This window comes from Pteronotus mesoamericanus, unplaced genomic scaffold (assembly GCF_021234165.1).
Source record: "Pteronotus mesoamericanus isolate MK-2021 breed Mesoamerican mustached bat unplaced genomic scaffold, CSHL_Meso_final contig_20, whole genome shotgun sequence".
Classification (NCBI taxonomy): domain Eukaryota; kingdom Metazoa; phylum Chordata; class Mammalia; order Chiroptera; family Mormoopidae; genus Pteronotus; species Pteronotus mesoamericanus.
The window spans coordinates 4,357,652-4,379,767 of NW_026555085.1; the positions used below are offsets into that span (position 1 = coordinate 4,357,652).

General features: G+C 54.0%; 1 protein-coding gene across 4 annotated transcripts in view; it reads right to left on the reverse strand.

Annotated features, from left to right (window-relative positions):
* The window catches only part of GRM4 (glutamate metabotropic receptor 4), a 116,252-nt gene that overhangs the window by 87,915 nt on the left and 6,221 nt on the right, over positions 1-22,116 (reverse strand). For 2 of the 4 annotated variants that reach the window (XM_054569230.1, XM_054569233.1), the window contains exon 2: positions 15,730-16,628. In XM_054569230.1, the coding sequence (XP_054425205.1) occupies positions 15,730-16,248 (519 nt within the window). In that variant the 5' untranslated portion in view covers positions 16,249-16,628. Of the gene's footprint in view, positions 1-15,729; positions 16,629-22,116 lie in introns of those variants that run through there. The other 2 variants (XM_054569231.1, XM_054569232.1) reach the window with 1 other exon arrangement.

Sequence of the window (22,116 nt, forward strand, 5' to 3'; positions counted from 1 at the left end):
AATAAATTCTTTATTTAAAAAGAAAGAAGAAGAAGAAGTGACTGTGAATTGTGAACCGTTGTGACTGATCCCTGAGTCCCGTGTCTGGTTCTGCACCAGGCCCTGTGCTAAGGAATGCTCAGAGGCCACCCACAGCAGGCACTTGAAAGTCCTGAAAACCATGCACCATGTTCATATACTGAACCCAAAACTATACATAAAATATACATGCTTTGACTTGAACTGGAAACCAAACAAAAGCTAAGAAAAAGTTACTTCCTCATTCAATAGCAAAATTGGGGGCCTGTAGATCTTCAATAAACATTGACTCTCTCTCTTCATAGTCAGTGCCGGCCACAGACCCACAGTGACGGGGGCCCACTCACCCCTGGGCAGCTCCCTCAGCCTGGGGCCCTGAGTCAAATGAATGCAACTGTACAAACTAGAACGAAACCCACTCACCTGACCTCTCACAAAATAGGGAAATGTCCACTGACGAATCACTACCTGCTGCCTAATTTCCAGTAGGTTCTATACCTGATTTCCTTTAGGAACAGAGATTTTCTTTTTTCACATTGATACTTCTCTGTTAAAAATATTTTTTGACTCATCCCTCTGGATTCTGTGGGGACCCACAAAATAAATGACATAGTCCCTAAGCTCAGGATATCTCTCTGTCTCTGTCTCTGTCTCTGTCTCTGTCTTTCTCTCTCTCTCTCTCTCTCTCTCTCTCTCTCTGAATAGGGAGACTGAGGAGGCAAACACTCACTGGCCAGCACTGACTACAGAAGAGGGAGTCCGAGGCAGGTAAGGGCTGCTATGGGCGGGGAGGGTCCCAGACAAGGACTAGATCTGACGCTGGACTGGAAGAGTCGGGAAGAATGGGTAGGGTTGCAACGAGGGGAGGAGCCATGCCTTTTTCAAAGGGGGTTTGTGAATTATACAAAATTAATATAATAAACATGTACAATGTACTCCAGGGGACACACTTTTCTCTCATCGCACTGTGTACCTTCAGGTAGGAGAAATGAGGTAGTAGACTCCCTGATAGTTAAGACCATGTTTTACATGCAAAACAACAAGCATAGTTTCAAGCCCCTCAACAGAACAGTTTTAAGGCCCTCTAGGAAGAAGTGGGAAAGCTTCCTCGCTACCCTCTAAAAGTACCCAGTAAAATTTGGTCTGGATGCGTTTTGATGATGGGAAAACTGAGGAACACACAGTCTCAACAGTTATGCCCAGGTCCCAAGGTTGGTTAGAAAAGAAGCAGGGCATTTCCAGTAGAGAGAGCTGCTGGAGCAAAAGCTTGGAAGGAGGAATGAGCAGAGCACGGTGCCTGGGACAAGAGTACTCCTTAGGGGGCTGACGCGGGCCCCAGTGAGTCCCCACCTTGCAGAGCCTCATCTGTGAAGCGGACACACGAGGCAGCCATGAGCCCCCTTGAGTGGAGGGCTAGGCAGACAGACAGCTGAGCCTGCCCACCAAGGCCCCCCACCGTGCCAGCTCTCAGCACCTTTGGGGGAGGGGGAGCACGTGGGGGATGGAAGCCCAGCTCCCCAGAGCCTCCTGGATGCAGGGAGGGCCTCCTGCTCCTGCCAGACCTGCCGGGAGGCCTAGGGCTGCTCCTGTCCCCCATCCCACCCTACACAGGCCCGCAGCGGACAGGGCCCACTTACCCCTGGGCAGCTGCCTCAGGCTGGGGCCCCAAGTCCAGCTCAGGCCTGCTCCCTGTTCCCCTACATGAGGCTGCAGGAGGCCACATCAGGGTCAGCTGCAGGGCCTCCTCCCACAATGGCTGGCAGTAGAGGTGGAGGCGCCGCCACAGGGCACTAAGAGTCCAGCCCTCACGCCTTGCTGGAAGGAGGGTAAGAAATTACAAACACACTTGCCCTTTCACCCAGCACTGTTTGATGGAACTTACCCTACAGAGAGAGATATGCAGAGTGGCCAGTGCAGTCACCCATCATGGCTCCGTTAGTAAAATCACAAGATCTGGAACCACCTAACTGTCCCTTTTGGGAGAAGCAGGGATGCCAGTGGCTGTACAAAGGCCTTCCTCACTGACGAGCAATTCCCAAAGACCCTGTGTGAGGTCACCAAGCAGACTGCAGGCGTGTAAAAACAGTAGGGGAGAATCCAGGTGTGCACACATTCCCCCAATACCCTGGATGAATGGTGCTCCTGAGTGTGCAACAAAGGCACCCTGTGCTCAGGCCCCAGAGCTCCTTGGAAAGGAGCTCACAGGGACGGAGGGAGGGAACACAAAGGGAGGGAGGGCGCACACAAGGCCCAGCACTACCTCTACGGCTAGGCTGGGACGTGCATGTCCTTCGGTACCTTTGAACACGCTAGGGAATGTTGTTGCGCATTCAAATAAGAATGGTAAAATTGAGAAGAAAACCGTGCCTAGGGGGCTCCTAGTCCCCTGGGGCCACTGGATGTAAGGCTCATTTAAGAGAGAGAAATATCTTTAAAGGAGACCCTCTCAGGTGGCCCTACACACCCTCTCTCCCCCAACCCCTTCACCCAGGCCTGAAATGCTTTAGAGAGAAGCCAGGACTCAAGGCCAGAAGAGTCCAGCACAGGGGCTGGGGACTCAGCAGCCAGGTGAGAGGGGGGCCCATGCTGACTGGCCAGGCCCAGGTGGATGTGGGAGGAGAGAAGGCAGGTGAGAGGGCTACTTCCCTCTGGTTGGGTTTGCTGTACTTTCCTAATTGATTTTGTGTCTGTGTCACTAGGATACTTAGGACTATCTTAGAAACCACTTAAGCAATTTAAAATAATCAAAGTACTGCACTTATTAGGTACTTAACATTTCCTTACACTTCAGGCTTCCCATAAACCCCTGGGGCTGCAACCCGAGGCGGAGCAGACAGAGCGATCACTGGGGAGAGGTGGACTCCAGAGTCAGGCCCCAGCTCCTGCCCTCACTGGAGCCCCAGCAGCCCTGGAACAAACCCCACCCAAAGAGCACACAAGGCTCTCTCTCACCATCAGGCCTTTGGACTCACCATTCCCTCCCGCCTAAAATGCCCTCCCCTGCCAGCCAGTGTGTCCCCCTACCTAGTTAATCATGTACTGGCCACTGACTCCCAACTAGCTGTCCTCCTACAGGAGGCCCTCCCGGACTCCCCCACACCCCGGGCTGGCTAAGAGGCCTCCCCTACATGCTCCCAGAGCTCTTCCTCTACCCCCGTTACAGCGCTCATCTCACTGTCATAAAATTACTGCCCATTTAACAGCCTTCCCAAACGAAGGGTCCTTGGCCCATACTCTGCGTTTCTAAAGCGTCACGTGATCTGCACAAACCAGGGGTCTGTGACGTCCGTTGAGCAAAACAGTGAATCCAAGCATGAATTCACAGAGTCAAGAGGCACAGAGCCCAGCCAGGCTGCAGCTACCCTGAGCACACCACAGGCCTCGAAAGCACCACGCCGCACCCTCAGGGTGCTGAGGGCCAGCCCTGAGTGAGCCCTCACCATTACCTCACCATTACCCATTTCTAGATGAGGGCACCCTAGCTCGGAGAGATCCAGCAATTCACCCAAAGTCACACTGTGAGTACAGACAGGGACGGGAGAGGAACCTGCAAATGCTGGTCCAAGAAGTTCCCTGGTGCTTGAAGAAATGAGACTCCACACCCCAAGGGTCTCCTTAGCAGGGCTGGCTTAGGCCCAGGCATCCCTTGAAAACCTGTGTTAATAAGCCCCAGGCAGGGGGTTCCCGTGGGAGGCAGTGAGGAGACCCCTACCAAGTACACGGCAGCCTCTGGAAAAGTCCCGGAGGGTTATTGCTCGCCCCAACTCTGCAATCCCACTCCTGGGTGTAACCCAAAAGTCCCCAAGAGCACAAGGAGGCACGGGCAAGGACGGTCATGCAGCAGCACAGTAAAACCAGAGAGATCATCGGGGAATGTGCCCAGGTGATGACACAGAAGGAACAGGGAACACACAGGACACTGTCCCAGTTGAGAGGTAAAAGGCCACACAGCAAGGAAAAGGAACAAAATCATGTAGCAAAGTGACACTGAGCAAGCTACAGAATGCAGATTGTACTGTATAATCTGTTTTTATCAAGCTTAAAACATGCACAACCAAGGATTATCTGTGGAGAGAGACATATATATTTTTAAGTGCCCAGGAATGAAAGGAATTAAAAACAACACATAAGGACAGGGCTTGCTGCCTGATGGGCAGGGAAAGAAGTGGGACCCGGAGGCTCCTGCAGGGGCCTCTGAGTATATTTGCAATGTTTTCTTTCTTAAAATGAAGATAACTTTTGACATAAAATTAGGGCACAATATCAGTATTTGACTAAGCCTAGTGGTAGCTACAGGGCAGTTCATTGTATTATTCTCTATAATGTTTCATATGCTTGAAACAGTTTGTTACCAATATATATGAGAGAAGCGGTTCCTGTGAGACCCACACTGAAGGTTCCATTCACCTTTAATAAAATAAAGGCACAGTTGGGAAAGCCCTGTGCACCCGGCTTCGTGCATGCCCTTCACAGGCCCCTCCAATATCTCCCCTGGAATATCTCCCACCTGGAATTCATTCCTCCTGAGGGTTAAGCTTTGCCCTCTTTCCGCTGCTCTGGAGGCCGCATTGGATTCCCTAGCAGCTTCCAGAAGCTGAGCTAGAAGGAGGTGGTGGCTCTGGGAGTTGGGGGAGGAAGCCAAACATCCCTTCCCCACGGCCCTGACAGAGGTTAATGCTGCCTGTCCTCTCCCCTAAAGTCTAGTCCCAGGGGATGGAGAACGAGGCAAATGCTGAAGTCAGAGAACCATTAGGTCCCTCTCTGCTCTTGCCCCAGACAGGGTGCTGCTCCCTCCCTTCAGTATATTTCACCTGTGATGAGTTTTCCCCCTTGGCTCCTGTGGACCCTGGAGAGCAGGCAAGGCCTCCAGCCTCCCCAAAGCCAGGTTCCACCCTCACTGTACCTGCCAGGCCAGGGGGAGGCTGGGCTGAGCAGAGCTTCATTGCTCCTGGGGCACCTCTCGACAGACCTCAGGGAGAAACTGAAGCCTGGGGAGGACTCAGGGCCAGAATGAGGGAATTAAAGGGCAGAGACAGGAAGAAGAGTCCAGCGCCCTCCTCACACACACATAAGCACACTTCATAACAGCTACTGTTTCTTGAACACCTACTACACATTAGGCCTTGTGCTGGTTACTTTTCATTGTCCCACTTAAAACAACCACCCTACCCATTTTACAGATCTGCAAACTGGGCCCAGAGGTTACGTGACCTGTCCAAGGTCACAGACTCAGGAGGCGGCAGAGCCAGGCCCCTTCTGCAGTTTCTCCCCTTTCTGAAACTGGTTCCTGCCCCAGTGCCGGGCCTGGCCCCCCACAGCCTGGGAAGTCTGCCAAGCCGGTCCTGGTCACCCCACAGGCGGGCACAGCAGAGCCCGGAGCAGCAGCAAGACTGCCCACAGTCAGGTCACACTCTCAAGGGGAATTTCTGGGGCTCTATGGCATCGGCCTAAGTCGGGGAGGGGGGCCTGGGTGCGCTGGGTGTCCATGAGGTAGGGCTCAGTACTGAGATGCCCACGACCATGATCAGGAGCAAGGCAGGCAGGTGGCCAGAGCGGGCGCCAGGCTGGGGCACCTGGACAGGGACAGGCAGGCTTATCAGCTGCTTCTACCCTCCTGGACTTAATTAACCCTGGGGCCCCGGGATGAAGCTGCCCCGCGCCACCCAGAGACAGGCCCAGACAAAGCAAACAGAGTCCGAAAGGGACCAGAGGAACAGAGAGATGTGGAAGGACATTTGAGGAAAAAGAGAAAGCCACAGAGTCAGACAATGAGGTCAGGGGCTAGGACCAATGTGCAGAGAAAGGGCATCAGATGAAGGGTGTCCCTGCTCCCCTCCCCACAGCGTAGTGGCTTTGGGCCATGACTCCCGACTCCTGAGGATGGCAAGAATGGGGGCCTGAGCCTGCATCTCCTCCCTTCACCCAGCTCAGGCCCCCAGGCGAGTGGCAAGCGTAAAGGTCAATTGGAAGAAAAAGCAGAATTTGCCTTCTTTTCATTTCCAACATGTCTGGGTCATAAAAATGCTAGTTCAATAAATTGGGAGGAAACTGAAAAGCACATAGTTCATTCAGGGCTGAGCAGGGGAAGGTAGGTGAGCTTAACCTTTCAGAGGGTGTGAGCCCACCACTACGGCAGACACAGGTCATCAGACTCCCTGATTTATTGGTCTGTCTGTCTGTCTTCGAGCCAGGCACTGGTGCTAGGGGAGTGACAAGAGAGGTTCAGTCCAATTCTGCCCTCGACATGGTCACAGACGTCGGGGAGACCCACAAGTACCCCAGGATCACTTCATCCTTCGGAGAGCAGTCTTGGATTTTGAATCAAGGTTGAAGGAAGAGTCCGACTCTGCCCATCGGACATCCAGAAAGGCATTCCAGGAGGGAGGCACAGCCAGGCACAGGCGCGGAGGTAGGTCTGGGAGAGCACAGAACACAATCAAGAACAGGCAGCGCAGAGATGCCTGAGAGGCCCCTGGCAGCTGTGGCAATACCATGGCCAGTCTGACACTGGGGAGTAAGCTCAGGGCCCCTTCTGCAGGAAGGCTACTGGCTGGGGTGGGGTCCAAGCCCACCTAACCCAATGCCCTCATTTCATAGGGAAGACAGCCAACCCAGCCAGCGTCCCACAGAGAGCTGGCAGCAGAGCCGGGCCCAGAAAGCAAATCCCTGAGCTATGGAAAGCTTCTGATAAGGGGACCCACAACCCTTCCCAGAGTGGGAAGCCAGAGATTGCCCCTACCATCCCCCACACCCAATAATGTGAAGGCAGGAGGACAGGGGGACTCAGGGAAACTCACCAGAATCGTGCCTCTGCCAAAAGCCAGTGAGCTGCCCTTCCACACAGTCAGGCTCCCCGCCTGCATGGCTCAGAGACACACCTCTGCCCCTTGAAGTCCCCTTGGATGCTCTGGTGGCAGGACATGAAGACTAATGTTACTGAGTCCTACTGTACGCCCACCATACTGCCAGCTCCCTGATACCATTCTGCTTCCACACCTGAGAGGCCCATGTGATTCTGCCCATCTCACAGGTGAGATGAGCGAGGTCCAGAGGCCAAGTGATCTGGGATGGGAGTCTGAGCTACCTATTGCGTGGCTGCCTCCAAAGCCAGTGCTCTGGGCCGCCCACCATGAGCAGGCACTGGGCAGATGGCCACAGTCTCCGTGCCAGGCAGTGCCCTGAGCCCTTTCTATGTATCCTTCAGCCGATCCTCACTATGCCCTATGAGGTGTGTGCTACAGGGCTCCCCATCTTACACACAAGGAAACTAAGGCACGGAGGAGTGCCTCTCAGTGACAAATGGCAGAGCAAGGGGATGAACCCAAACCATCTGATCCCAGGGCCCACACTCGAACCACTGCCCTCAGAGCGCCCGCCTAGCTGGCCCTGCCTCACTCGGGTCTCCAGGGCCCAACTCTGTCCATCCACGGCAGGGATATGAAGGCGGAGGAGTTGGAAGACACAGGGTGGGCCTCGGTCGGGGGAAGCCAGCAAGGTGGGAACCATGGGGGAGAACACGCCTCTCACACAGGTTCTGCCCTTATAGCTCCTCCTCCATCACTTCCGTGGCTTCACAAGGACCATCCAGGGTCCATCTGCCTATTTTACAGGTGAGGAAACGAAAGCCCTGAGAGGCCCGGTAACTTGCTCAAGGTCATCAGGGTCCTGAGGTCCATCTCTAACCGTCCCAACTAAATGGGCACCCCTGCTCCCCATGGCTCTCCAGCCACTCTCCTACTTTGTTCTGCAGGGAACTGCTTTCCCTTGACAGTATACATTTATGTATTTGACCTGTTCAACACCTGCCTTCCCCTTCAAACATGGAACCCCACCAGGGCAAGGCTTCCATCAGGTTTGCTTCCTGCTTAGAGCGGCAGTTCTCCATCTGGTTTGTACATGGGTATCACCCGGATCGCATCTCAAACCAATTAAACCTGATTCCTGGGGTGGGGACTCAGTACCAGGATCTTTAAAACTCCTCAGGTGATTCCCATGTGCAGCCACATGGATGTTCAAGCAGTGAAAGGTTCAGGGATGTTCAATTCAGATCTGGTGAATGAATGAATGAATTTTTGGCTTCTCTGGACCTCACTCACCTCACCTGTAAGATGGGCAGAATCACATATGCCTCTCAAGTGTGGAAATAGAATGATATCGGGGAGCTGTCAGTATGGAGGGCGTACAGTAGGGTTCAGTGATGTTAGTCTTCATCTCCTGCCACCAGAGCATCCAAGGGGACTTTAAGGGGCAGAGGTGTGTGTCTGAGCCGTGCAGGCAGGGAGCCTGGCTGTGTGGAAGGGCAGCTCACTGGCTTTTGGCAGAGGGATGAATCTGGAGGATACCCCCAAGTCCCCCTGTGCAATGGTCCTGGGGTCCTCCTGACTTCATGCTACTGGGTGTGGGGGATGGTAGGGGCAAACCAAGGTCCAGATGGTCAAGTGACAGACAGAAGCCAGCTATTATGAACGTGAGCCTCCCCAGGCCCAGCCCCACCTCAGGCCTTCCACAATGTAACACACCCCGCCCAGGGGCCTGTCAACTCCAGCCTGGTCTCTAAGAGCCCATTGGACGTCCCTCCAGGGCATCTCCAAGAAATGGCCCCCAAAGGCCTCTACTCCCTTCTTTTAATTGTACAATAATGGGCCCGTTTGCCAGTCCATCTGCCAGAACTCAGCTCTTCCTGCTTCCACTCCCACACCTCCTGTATTCAGAGAGGTTCTGCCATCCCAGGGTACACCTCAAAGGAAGGGGGCTTAAGAGGCCTACACAAGGTCGGGGCGCTCCCTGGAAAAGCCAGGTGGGATGCAGATACTGGGATACTGAGGAGAACTCACAGCAGCTGGTCCAGCAGCCAGCAGAGCCTCCCAGAAGGTATCCAAAAACAGATCCAGCCCCCAGGTCTCATCACCTGCTGAGGTCCAGGGGTACAATGTTCCCCGGGTGGCTGTGATAAGCCCCAGGCCTGAGAGCCACTGGAGCAATGACACTTCTACCCCAGTGGTCCCAACCACAGGGACAGACCTGCCAGGAGCACAGGAGAACTGTCAGGGAATCGTCTGGAGGCTCGAGACTCCACAGGGGCAGCTCCTCAAAGCCACAGTCCCCTGCTGCCACCCCCCTCTCCTGTCTGTTCAAGCGCTGACCTGACCCTTGAGGCCCCCTTCCCAGGCTCCTGCCACAAAGGGACACCTGGGCTTAGGGGAAAGAGAGTCATTGCAAAATCAGAGGGAGGGCCGTGTGGTCCTTACACTGGGAGAGCAGCCCCTGATGGTCACCCTCATTAAGATCCATTTCCATCACCTTTTCCACTCCTTCCCACCCCCTCAGTGGCCCGGCGCTTCACGACATTCACAGGGGTGTCCAACCCGCAGCCCAGGATGGCCATGAATGCGGCCCAACACAAAATCATAAATTTACTTAAAACCATTTTTTTTGCTTATCAGTTTTCCTTAGAGTTGGTGGTTTTAATATGTGGCCCAAGGCAACTCTTTCCAGTGTGGCCCAGAGATGCCAAAAGGCTGGACATCCCTGCTAAGGTCTATCAATCCTGTTCCAATAACACCTGCATCCCCTAACACCCTACTACTAAAGGCTTTGAGCACCTCGTTGTTTCTGGCAGGTGAGCCACTCTACTCATGAGTAAACTGAGGCTCAGAACAACCACACAGTGAGTATTAGGTTAGATCTCAAACCCTTGCCTGTCTGATGGCGAAGAAATAGGAGAGCAGAGTGGTGAAAAGGATGGGTTCAGGGCCAAACAGCCTGGATTCGTATATGGGCTCCACCTCTTATCAGCTGCATGACCTGCACAAGTTGCTTAACTTCTCTTTGCCTCAGTTCTCCATACATAAAATGAGGATAACATTGTACACCTAGCCCTGGGGCTTGTTATGAGGACTCAGCTTAAGAGTCACAGAGAGGTGGGTACCGGTGGGCACTGGTTTGAGCCATTGGTGAGGTGGGCCCTGCTGCGCTCACCCCCACAGCCGGGAGCAGATGCAGGGCTCTCAGCCTGCTGTTGCCGCAGAGTTTTGAGGGACACGCAGGTGGCAGATGCCTCACTTCCCATGAGTCCATTCAGCCAAGATTTCCTGAGGGCCCACAATGGGCCCAGTAGCAGCTCAGAGTTCTAAAGGTGCAGCTTAGGGTGTAGCAGAGGTCTGCTGATGATCTCTGATTTACCTGCTCAACACTGAGGTCGTCGCTTGAGAGCGGCCCTAGACAGTATGTACAAGAATAGGTGTAGCTGGGCTTCCATAAAACTTCATGGGCACTGAAACTTGAATATCATAAATTTTCCTGTGTCATGACATAGTGTGATGCTTTTGATTTTTTTTTTTTGAACATTTAAAACAGAAAGGCCATTCTTAGCTCGTGGGCCATACAAAGATGGACAACAGGCTGGAGGACCAGCCGACAGCAAACAGAAAAACAAATATGATCACCACCGCAAACTGGGCACGAGGTTGGGGGGATTCTCTGAAGAGAGTCTGTTTAAGCTTAAGATTATATAAGAAGGATGCAGCCTCAAAAGAGTGGCAGAGAACATTCCAGATACAGGGGACAGCAAGTACAGAGGCCCTGGGGTGGAAAAATAGCATGGTGTCTCCAAATGACTCAAAGAAAACAGCATGGCTGGTGTGACATGCACCCAGAAGAGACAAAGAGAATAGTCAGGGTCTCCAGGTAGCACAGGACCCCTCAGGCAGGCAATGGAGTTTGGGACTTTGCATTTTAATCTAAGAGCAACAGGAAGTCAATAAAAAGTTTAAACAGAGGAGTGGGCAGATTTGAAGTGGCTGTTAGAAAGAGTGCGCAGGCTGCTGAGCAAAGGATTGGCTGTGGAGGCCCGTGTGGAGACCCGGGGAGCGGAGGAGAAGGCTTCTGCAGTGGTCTGGGTGAGACAGGGCCGGGGGGTGGAGGGGGGGTGAGAGCTCCTCTCCGGGACACGTTCTGAGAGGCGAGGCTGCAGGGTTTGTGGACAGTAAAAAGAGGCTGGTCAAAATGCTACCACATTTCTTTTGGCCTGGGTGCTGGGAGGTCAGAGGTATCTTCGGGGAAGATGGCCAGGCTGTAGAAGAGTGTCTGACTCTCAAAAGTTTCTCTTAGTTGTGAGATCAGAATGCTTTGAAGACACAAAACCCACATTCTCAACAGAATATGTGGTGTTAGGTAAGCCACAAAGTTTCCCCAGGAGCCCTGGGCTAGGCGCTGAGGAACAGATAAGCCAAGCATCAGGCAGGCGGCTTTCTCTGGGAGCAGCCTCCAACCCTCCCAGCACTTGTGGCCCCACGTGGGACAAGAGAACTCACACAGTCAGGCTGGAGGTGGCGCACTGTGGGCTAACGTCAATCACCAGCATCCCTGGCTGGGCCTCTCCTGGGACGCTGGGGCACCTGCCCACCCACCGGTTGGCGTCCCCCCCATCCTCTTTCCTGCCTGCCCCTTCATGCCCTCCTTCCACTCCACCCCACTCCTTCCCATCCCCATTGTTGTGACAGCAAGAAAACTCTCATTATCCAAAAGTTAAGTTGGCTGCTCAGTCTCAGCACTCTGCAGGGAGACACAAGAGACCCAGCAGATGGCGGGGCCTCTCCAGGATCAGCCTCAAAGGTCACCATCTGTCACTGCCCTCCTGCTCCAGCCTCTTCCACATGGACAAGTCTCTCATGTTGACTTTGGGCCTAGCTACAAGCTGTACAGTGACATTTTCTGCAGTCTGACTGTGTGCCAGGCAGCTCACTAGGCCTTTTGTGGGCATTAATGCTTAATTCCCACACCTGGCCTGAGACCACTTATCATCCCCATTTTACCAATGAGAAAATTGAGGCACAAACAGGCTAAACAAGTTGCCAAAGTAGCAAAAGCTGTCTGGTTCCAGCATCCAAATTCTTAGCCAACACACTGTGCAATCTCCCCTTCTTCGAGCCTCAGTTTCTTTCTGCACTATAAAATGAACAAGGGACTCGATGAAGTGATTTCTGGATCCTCTTGCCTTTATAGGTCCGGGATTTGACGTGCTTCCTTCCAGGGCACTTAGTATGTTCTTTCTCCCCTCAACAATGGTTGCTTTCAGGAAAAGAGCTCATTGGCTCGTTCACACTATTGTGTAAATGACTGATAGGTGAGTGGGTACAGCAAGGTAACTCTGGCAGAGCACAGATTCAAACCCAAGCCTGACTGGCTCCAGAAGCTGGGCTGTCCCCTACCACACAGCATTGTACAGGCCATATCTTCTGGGTTTAGAATCTCCTCTAAAAGGTATTCTTTACATCCATCAATATTCCTTCTCCCTGGAGAACAGAGCCAAAATGAGGACAATGGAAAAGGGTAGGAGCAGAGAAATAAGGAAGATAAGCTGTCGGAGCCATGAGTTCCCAAAGTCAGGGCTTCTGATCCCCAGTGAAGGCCTGGGATCTGGTCCCACTTCCAACCCAGTGCATTTGGGCAGGTAGTCTGGAAGGAGTCAGGTCTCGGAGCTGGGGGCTTCCATCCCTGCCATGCCCTGTCGCCTAATCAGGGCGCAGTTTCCACATCTGCAGGATGGGGAGTTGGCCCCTTCCAGTTCTGCCAGCTGTGAGTTTTGTTCACACCCTCACTCTGACTGCATCCCATTAGCATTCTCTAGGCAGGAAACTACCCCTAGTACCCCCAAAGCCAGAGCTCTTCTCTGAGCTGTGTGCTGGAAACCCACCTCTTGGAGGAAGGAGAGCTATCATCACAGCCTCTGGTAGAAGTTCCCAACAGGCCCTACGAAGGGCCTTGGTGGGAGCAGAACCTGGGCTGGAGCCGCTATGCTGCCCTCCGAAAGGCATGCCTGACATGGCAGCTCCCTGGGGCCTCCCAAGGTGCCCCTCCCTCATCATCTCCAGCCTGAGGCTCCTGTTCCTGACCTCTTTCTCCAAAGTTCAGCCTTTTCACCTCTGTAAATGGCTTTTAAGTTTCCCATTCAGCCTCTCATTTCTATCAGTTTAATTATTGAGGAGCCTTCTTGTCGCCAGCCTGGAACATTAACACTGTTAAAAGGGACCCCGGGAATGCAGACCACAGAGCTTAGTCTCCTTCTGGCTCTCTCCCCATTCGCCCCTCCTATCCCACCTATCCCCACTCTCCCCCTTTCCTTCTCTCCTCTGTGCAGCCTGGGGGACTCAGGACCCCCGCCCAACCTGCTCATCTTTCTGTAATCTGAGGAGGCACAAATTAAGGCCGTGGCAGGATCCACGTGCAGAGGAGAAGCAACACCTGGGAGCCCCTAGGCGGGTAAGGCACTTTAGCCCCAGGCCCCCTCAACCCACCCAAGACCTTCCCAATCCTGGGAACAGCACAGAAGTCATGCAGGACACGGGCACCTCCTCATCCCAAAATATCCATGTTTCCAAGAGCACGCCTTAAGGCCTAAATCTGACAGTGACCTTTCTTAGAGCCTTTGCCATGCGTCAAGTGACACCTCTCAGCTCCTTTGATCTTTTCCACCTTCCTCTAATGTGGACACTGCCTCCCCTCGGAAAGTCGGTAGGGAGGGACCCTCACAATGTCATAGCCCCAAGGGCCCAAACAGGCTGTTTAACCACCTTTCTGTACAGCTCCACCCAAATTCTGGCCTTCTGGGGGTAGGGGGTGTCTGTGCCCCTCCCAGACAGGCTGACAAGGAGTCCAGGGATTGCTCCCTCTGCTAGATGGCCCAGATCTCCCCACCTCCATGGCAGGCAGGCTGCCAATGACCCAGGTAACCCAAGCCATCACCAGGCCCAGCTGGGACAGCCGAGCCCTGCTCCCCCCAGCTCTGAGTCTCTAAGCCTCGCTGCAAAATTGAACAGGTGGAAGGACTGGACCAGGCTACCATTCCCAAACTATCCCACGAAGAAATGGCCCCAAGCAACACAGCTCCTCAGGGACCATTCAGACTGTCCTCAGCAAGAGCAAAGTTTCCTTCAAGTCTCCTACTTCCTTCATCTTCATTTTGCATTCTTCACAATACATCCATTTGTTCTCAAATTAAAATAGTGTTTTCTCATCTAGACCATCTCATTGAGTAAAACCAACACTCCAAGAAAAAGGAACAAAGGCAAGAAACACATGGCATGTGGCGCCCACACCAGCCTGTGGCAAAGCTCTTTCCCCACCCCACACAATGCAGTGACAGGACCACTCTAGCCCGCTTTCTTTCCCACCTGCCTCCATCTCCAACGCAGAGACCTTCTGCACCATCCGTCCTTGCTAAGATCACCCCCACAAACACAAAGTACTGATGCATGGTGGGATTGGGCAAATGGGTTCCAGAGAGGGTCCAGGTGAGGTTTTAGACTCAACACTTCTCACTCTGCAAGGGGCCAACAGCCTCTCTCAGTCCAATCCCTAAATCTGGAGACTGAGGAGACGAGGGGCCAAATCCAGATGCTGAGAATCTGACACCAGAGTGAAGAAAGGACCCAATGGCTTCCTCTGGGCATCCCTTCTCTCTCTCTCTCTCTCTCTCTCTCTCTCTCTCTCTCTCTCTCTCCCTCCCTCCCCCCACTCCTCCCTCTCTCTCGTTGCACACACACAAACACAGAGCAAACAAGGAGGCTCCAAGAGAGGAGCAGGCACATAATTATGGGTAAAATGCTTGTAATGTTTTTCTCTCTACCCAGTAGCTTTCAGTTGCTTTAGCAGCTTAGCAAAGCACTCGGCTCCAATTGAATTGCAAATCAGCAGCTCCTGCCCCAGGAAGAGAGAAGGGAGGCGGCAGGGAGGGAGCAGGGAGGGATTCCGGAAGGAAAGGGAGAAAGGTGGGCTAGGAGAAAGGGCAGAGGAAGGAAATGAGTAAGGGAAGCTTGGTTCAGGGCCAAGGGCACCAGGAACAGGGACTGCCTGCTTGCTCCAGGCCTTTTTCCATCTTCATCTCCATTCTCTGTGGGCCCAGTGGCCCAATGCCCATATAAAAAAATCAGGACACATTTAGAACCAGAATCTTGGGGTGGTGCGGGAGGGCCACGCAGGGTTTTCACAGTAACCCAAAGGAAAACATAGCTTTCTTGGGAATCGCAATTATTTGAAAACAATGTCAAAACAAAAGTCTTACTTTCTCTCCCTGGAAACATTCATATTTCCATTCTGTCTGTCTATCTCTTAATCTGTCTACCTTTCTATCTGTCTGTCTTTTTCTATATTGGCCTGCATGTCTCCTCCTCCCTTCTGTTCACCAGCACTTCCTTTTCTCTCTTGGTTCAGAATTCCCCCCAGAGGCCTGGAACTGATCAAGGAGCTGCCAGCGGCAGGAGCTGTTTCAGCACCACAGTCAGCACCGCCAAGCTAGGTCCTGCCCGCCTCATGCACCTTCCTTCCACACCTTTGCTCTGCTAGGCCCAAGCTCTGCATAGGACACACCCCAAATTTTCAGAAACTACTTCCAGGAAGCCCTGGCCAGGTAGCTCAGTTGGCTGGAGTGTCGTCCTGACATGCCAAGGTTGTAGGTTTGATCCTGGTAAAGGCATATACTGGAATTAACTGAGTGTATAAATAAGTGGAACAAATCGATGTTTCTCTCTCCCTTTCTCTCTTCCTTCCTCTCTCTCTCTCTTCCTCTCTCTCTCTATCTCAAATCAATGAATTAAAAAAAAAAAAAAAAAACAACTCTTCTCTCTTGGAGTAAAGAAGAAGAGAAAGGAGTTAGCCAGGCCTAGCACCTTGTTGGCGGAAGAACTCCTCCGGGGCCAACCAGCAGGCACTAACCTTGAAGAGACGAAGGATATTGGCCACCATGATAGAGACTGAGCTCCCTGAAGCACCGATGACACCCACCACGCGTTCAGGTTTGGTGATGATGGGTGGGCCGCCACTGCCACAGCGGACCTCCGTGCCGTCCTTCTCAATGAGCGCCTGCACAAAGGTCAGTGACTGCTCGAGGGCGTGGGTGTCCCGCGAGCAGGTGTCCAGAATGCGGGCGCCCAGCGTGATGTTGGGCAGCAGGTCCGGGTCATTGTTGATGCGATCCAGAGCAAAGAGCATGGCCTCCAGCCGGTGGATGCCCTTTTCCTTCTTAAGTTCTCCACAGGCCTTGCCCTCTGAGCCCCGGCCGTGCACCGGGAACAGGCCTCCCAGTGTGATATCCCCATCTATGCGGATGGAATTCATGTGGGGGTGGCTCTTGGGCTTCCCCAGGGAGGAAGGCACCCAGGGGCCATAAAGGCTAAGGAGAAGGCAAAAGGGCAGGCGGGCCCACCACCAGCCCCAGCCTCTCTTCCCAGGCATCTCGAAATCCCTAGAGATCCATGAACAACAGGTCCACTCCTAGCCCTGGCAGGCCCCTGGCCCCACAGCCTGGATGAGCATGGGCAGAGCAACCCCCACAAGTCTCTCCACGGCAGCTTCAGCAGCAGGATGGCTGAGGGCCGCGAACGGGGTAAACCATGCTGGTGCTCCTTGCAGCTCAGGCAATGCTCAGTTGCTGGCACAGGCCATGCCCACAGGCGGCAGGGAATGGCCACGACGAACAAACAAAGCTGCAGTCCTGGTCCCCACGTCCTGCAGGCCTGCTCTTGGTGGATGACTGTGAGCAGAGGAGCGTGCTCCTAGCTTGGCGTATCTTGGCATCAAAGAGGAAACAGCTCCAATACTCTCCTCCTACCAACCTTGGGGAGGGGGGGGAGAGAGAGAGAATCAAACAGAAGTCCAAAGAAGACGTTAGCTATTCTGATCTCTCGTCAGGAGCTCAAGAGGAGATGCTGGAGGTTATCACCAAAGACTCCACAAATCTCCTCATCTTTATTTCCTCCTGGCTGCTGCTCAACTTGGGTCCAAATGGGAGAGCTTAAGGCAGAAATTGGGTCATGTTTGAACATTTCTTAAGGCTTGTGCCTTAGAGCCTGGGCATCAGAGGGCTCACTCCCCAGGGGACGGCCTGGACTGGCTTGGGAGGAACAGGGGGCTTCCTCAACCCTTATCCACATGAAGAAGAAACCAGTCCCACTGGGCCCAACCCCATTTTAGAGACAAGGAGACTGAGGCCCAGAACAGGAGAGCATTTTGCCCAAGTCACACAGGTAGTGACCTGCAGAACATTGCCTAGCACCCAGCTTCCCAGCTCCCAGTTCTAAAACCAGAGACACTTGGGCTCCTTGGGGACTCAGAGACAGGAAGACCAACAAGGCCCCCTGGAGAAGCAATCAGGCTGGGAGCTGCTCACGCTGCCAGCGGGGGAGAAGCTGGAGCTGTCCGGGGGTTCAGGATTCTCCTCCTGATTCCAGAGAATGCAAGGCGGACCCTTCTGTTTGATACTTCCACCCCAGCTGTCCCGCAACCCCAGGCACAGAGCAAACCCTGGGGCTCCAGCTCACTCGGCCTCCCTGCCCCTCCCTCTCTCTGCCCATCTTTCTCTCTCAATTTCTCCATCACCTCTCTCTCCCCCACTTCCTCCCTCTGAGAGTGGGGCTCCGGTTACTGCCTGAGCTACCACACACTATTAGGATCATCGTCATTATTATTGTTGTTGTGATTAAATATTTATTTGCAAGGGTAGAGGAGAGAACACCAGCTCTTCCTCATCTCACTGCTAATTTGGGCTAATTTCCCCTGGGGTTCCTTCCCTCCCCCCAGCCTCCCTGCTCAAAGCCAACAACCTCCCTCCTCTCAACTTAGAAGGCCACAGGGGGAAGGCTGGAAGCTGAGTCAGGGCTAGGCTGGAGGGCCAACCCCAGACCCCCTTCCTCATGGGTTTGTCAGATGAAGACCAGCAAACCACCTGCCCATTTCATGCCTGTTTCCCTAGCCATTTTGAAGAAGGGCTTGTGTTTGCACTGGGAGATTTCCCAGGGTATGTGGTCCCTCCACCAAGGCCAAACAGTGGTCTCAGAGCCACCCATCCTGCAGCTGTAACCCCCCACCCGCCCACTCAGAGACCGATTGCTCTAGCCCTGCGACGGGGAGGGGAGGAGAGGATGCACAACCCAGGAGTCCAGCCTCGGCTCCTGGGCTTCTCTGCCAAGTGCTTTCTGGACCTTCATATCTCACTCCCTCACCAGGATGCTTCCTTCCCCATTAGCCAAGTTTCCTCACAGGCCAAGAACACGTTGTTGGTTGTCCTTAGCCCCATTCTGCAGGTGAACCAGTAACCCAGTGGCATCCCAAAGTCACACAGCAAGTCTGGGTGGGTCCAGGACTCAAACTGCACCAGTCACACTGAGAGGGCCCTGGGGACGCCTGCAGGAAAGCTCCCTAATACAGCCCTCACCCCTGAGTCCAGAACACAGTGACCTAGGGCCAGGGCTGGGGGGCGCAGGTCTGTGCTTTGGGGAGGCATAGAGCTGTTAAAATGTAAGGGGTAGCTACACCGGAATGAAACTGTCATCATCACTCACACCTCCACGTGAGTTTATCAGAGCTCCCTCCCGGGGGCTGTGAAGACTGAGAGCATGTGCGACCTGTGCTGAGGCCAATACTAGGCAATTCAGAAAGAGAAACTGGAGAAGCCTTAGATGCCATACCTGCTACTGCCCTGCTGGGGGCCAGGCATGTCCTCTAGATAGTCCTCAGTTTCAAAATCTATAAAATGGGTGGGTTGGAGTAAAATCCATTCAAAGGGATATACTGTCCCTGCAGAAGTGTTTTCATTTGTCACAATCATGGGAGGGAGTCACCTACTAACCTGCATCTAGGCAGCGGTCAGAGATGCTGTGGGGACAGTCTGCACAATGAAATACTATCTTGTCCAAATGCCAAGTGTCCTGAGGAGAAATAACAGCAAATGACAACATACTGCTATGTGCCAGGCACTGTCTTAAATGCTTTGCTTCCATTTCCTCAGGTGATGCTCACCACACACCACAGGTAATCCTGTGAGCTTGGGGGTATTTTTATCCCTATCACCCAGATGAGGAGACCAAAACACAAAACCTTAGCTAGTGACACACAGCCTGTGCAGGCTGCCCAGGCCCCTGACTACTTCACCATGCTGGCCCTTCCCCGTTCTAACAGCCTGGGAGTTCAGGCCTGGTTTTCCTGAATTTTCCGAGGAGGGATTTGGGGCATCATGGCAGACTGAGTGCTGAGCCTGCAGCAGGGCCTTCAGGCTGGGAGGCCACGGACAGCAGTTCTCAGCCAGGCCCCGCTCAGGCTCCCAGATCCTCCCTGAGGGTTGGAGCTGGCTTCTCCACAGAGCCTGGGCACCTGTGGGCTGCGCAGTGCACACACAGGCGCCACACACACACCACAGTCACACACAGGTGCCACACACATCCACAGTCACGTGCAGGTGCCACACATACCCCACAGTCACACACAGGTGCCACACACACCCCACAGTCACACACACATGCCAGTCACACAGGCACCACACACACACCGCAGTCACACACAGGCGCCACACACATCCACAGTCACACACAGGCGCCACACACATCCACAGTCACACACAGGCGCCACCCACATCCACAGTCACACACAGGCACCACACACATCCACAGTCACACACAGACGACACACACACCTCACAGTCACACACACGTGCCAGTCACACAGGCGCCACACATACACCGCAGTCACACACAGGCACCACACACGCACCGCAGTCACACACAGGTGCCACACACATCCACAGTCACACACAGGCACCACACACGCACTGCAGTCACACACACGTGCCAGTCACACAGGCACTACACACACACCGCAGTCACACACAGGCACCACACACATCCACAGTCACACACAGGCGCCACACACATCCACAGTCACACACAGGCGCCACACACACCCCACAGTCACACACACATGCCAGTCACACAGGCACTACACACACACCGCAGTCACACACAGGCGCCACACACACACCACAGTCACACACAGGTGCCACACACATCCACAGTCACACACAGGCACTACACACACACCGCAGTCACACACAGGTGCCACACACACACCACAGTCACACACAGGCGCCACACACATCCACAGTCACACACAGGCACCACACACGCACCGCAGTCACACACAGGCGCCACACACACACACACACACACACACACACAGGGAAAGGACAGAGATCCGCATGGGGAAAGAGGTCTCAGGGAGGCCAAAGGCAAATACGTGCAGGGTTAAAATCAAGACTCCAAGCACAGGGGCCCTGTCCACCCTGGTCAGAGTGCCCACAGCCTCCCTCCACAGGGACTCGGTCCCATTCCTTCCTTCAGTCCCACCAGGCCCGCCTTTTCTGAGCTTCTCCAAAGAGCTGGGCAAATCATGGCCTCTTTCAGTCTCCCCTCCTTCCTTTGATCATATAATAGGAACAAGGAAGAGTAAAAATACTCTGTGAGTGAAAGGAGTCACCAAGAGCAGAGGCTGGGGTTGGGGGTGGGGTACCAATGTGGGGGAGGCTTGGAGCCCTCAGACCACCACCCTCCAAGTCCAAACCATCCAAGAGAGCTCAAACCTGGGACAGTGAGTGGGGACCCCTCTCCAGGGGAGATCACCAGGGAGGCTGCAGGTCCCAGTGTGCCCACCCCACCCCAGGCGGGTCTCTTCTTCCTCATCGTCCCTCCTCCCCTCCCGCCCCTATCTCCCCTGCGCCACATGCACTTCCTTCTCCAGCCCTCGCTAGATTCTTTGGCTCCAGGGGAGGACAGAACTAGGCAGAAAGGGATGAGGGGCAGAGGGAAGAGCACATAAGCATCTCCGCACCGCAACAGCTCGCAGCCAAGGGCATTTTCCAGAACATTCTCTTCAGTAAAAGAGGATGTAAGGGGAATTAGAGGGACGGTTGCAGTGCACCCTCGCACCCTAGCCACCACCACCATCTGAGGCCCTGTCTGCTGCCTAAGGCAGGCTCCCAAACTTGCCTCAGCGCCCCTCCCAGTCTCAGCAAGCAGCATGCCATGCTTTTCCCAGGTCTAACCTAAATCTTTCCCTTGGCAACCAGAGCCTGAGCCAGAACGAACCACAAACCATGAAACAGCCAGATCCAAAGTTCACTACTGTGATTTACTAAATTCTGATTTAGTTCTCACTGAGCTGCTTTTTATTCTCCCAGACCTAAGGAAATGGAATTTTCCCAAACTCCAAAATAAAGGGCAGAGTCCGTGGGAATGACGCTGCGCTGTGAGCCCAATGGCCCTCTCCTGCCTGCAGCCCTCTGAGGGCTCTCCAGCTCCTGGCTCCTCCGCAGACCAGCCCCTCAGGGGTCTGCGAGGACAGCCAGGCCCACAGGAGTCTCCAGGCCTTTCCAGGGCTGACCCCAGGCCCCTGTCCTCTGCCTTCCTTGAGCCAAGCTTCCTGACCTGCTGGCAGCCTCGTCCCCTCAGTGTTTCCATATTTCCTTCAAGCACTTACTTCATTTCTATCACCTCTGCTTCTGCTGGGCCCAGCCCAGCTCAGGTGCTCAGCAAAGCTGGAGAAATGTAAATACATGAGTGGAGTTGCTTTGGGCTCTGTTTAGATGCCTCATGTCTCACATTTCCACAGGAGGGGCTGGCAGCTCCACTCTCCCAAGGGGAAAGTGAGGGAGAATCTGAGGTCTCTCCCTTTCTTCTTATACTCCCCGCTCACAGGAGCCCATCTGGGTCCAAGATACCGGGCTGCAGCCACCCCTGAGGCCGCCGCACTGACTGGGCAGAGGCATGGCTGGCCGGCCAGTCCAGACTCAGCGAGCAGGTCGTCAGAAGCCATGCTCCACCCCAGCTGCGCCAGCGACAAAGCCAAGTTTGATCTCCAGCTGTGTGACTCCTGGTCTACAGGGAAAGGGGGTTGACCAGTTAGCTCCCTCAAACCCCAGCAGCACAACCCTTGCCACGCCTGGACCACAGCTTGAGGGGATTGTGTCCTACTTATCTTGATATTGCTACATTCTGGTCTGCACAGTGCCTGGCAACCCCCACCAGGTTTGCAGAAGTAAATGAATGGTGTGATGTGAGTGAATGATTCCCGGGCTCTGCCCACCCTTCTCTCCCAGGTAATCTATTTCTCTATTAGTAGGAAGAGCAGCGCTCTCCCAGTCATTCACCCAGCCTGAGCCATGTTGTAAGAGCAAGGAGGAGGGCACAGTAGGGGCCTGGGCCTTGGATCCCCGGGTCCCCTTCCCTTCTCCTCCTGGAGCTGCTCCACCTCACCAGCCTGGATCATGAACCTTCC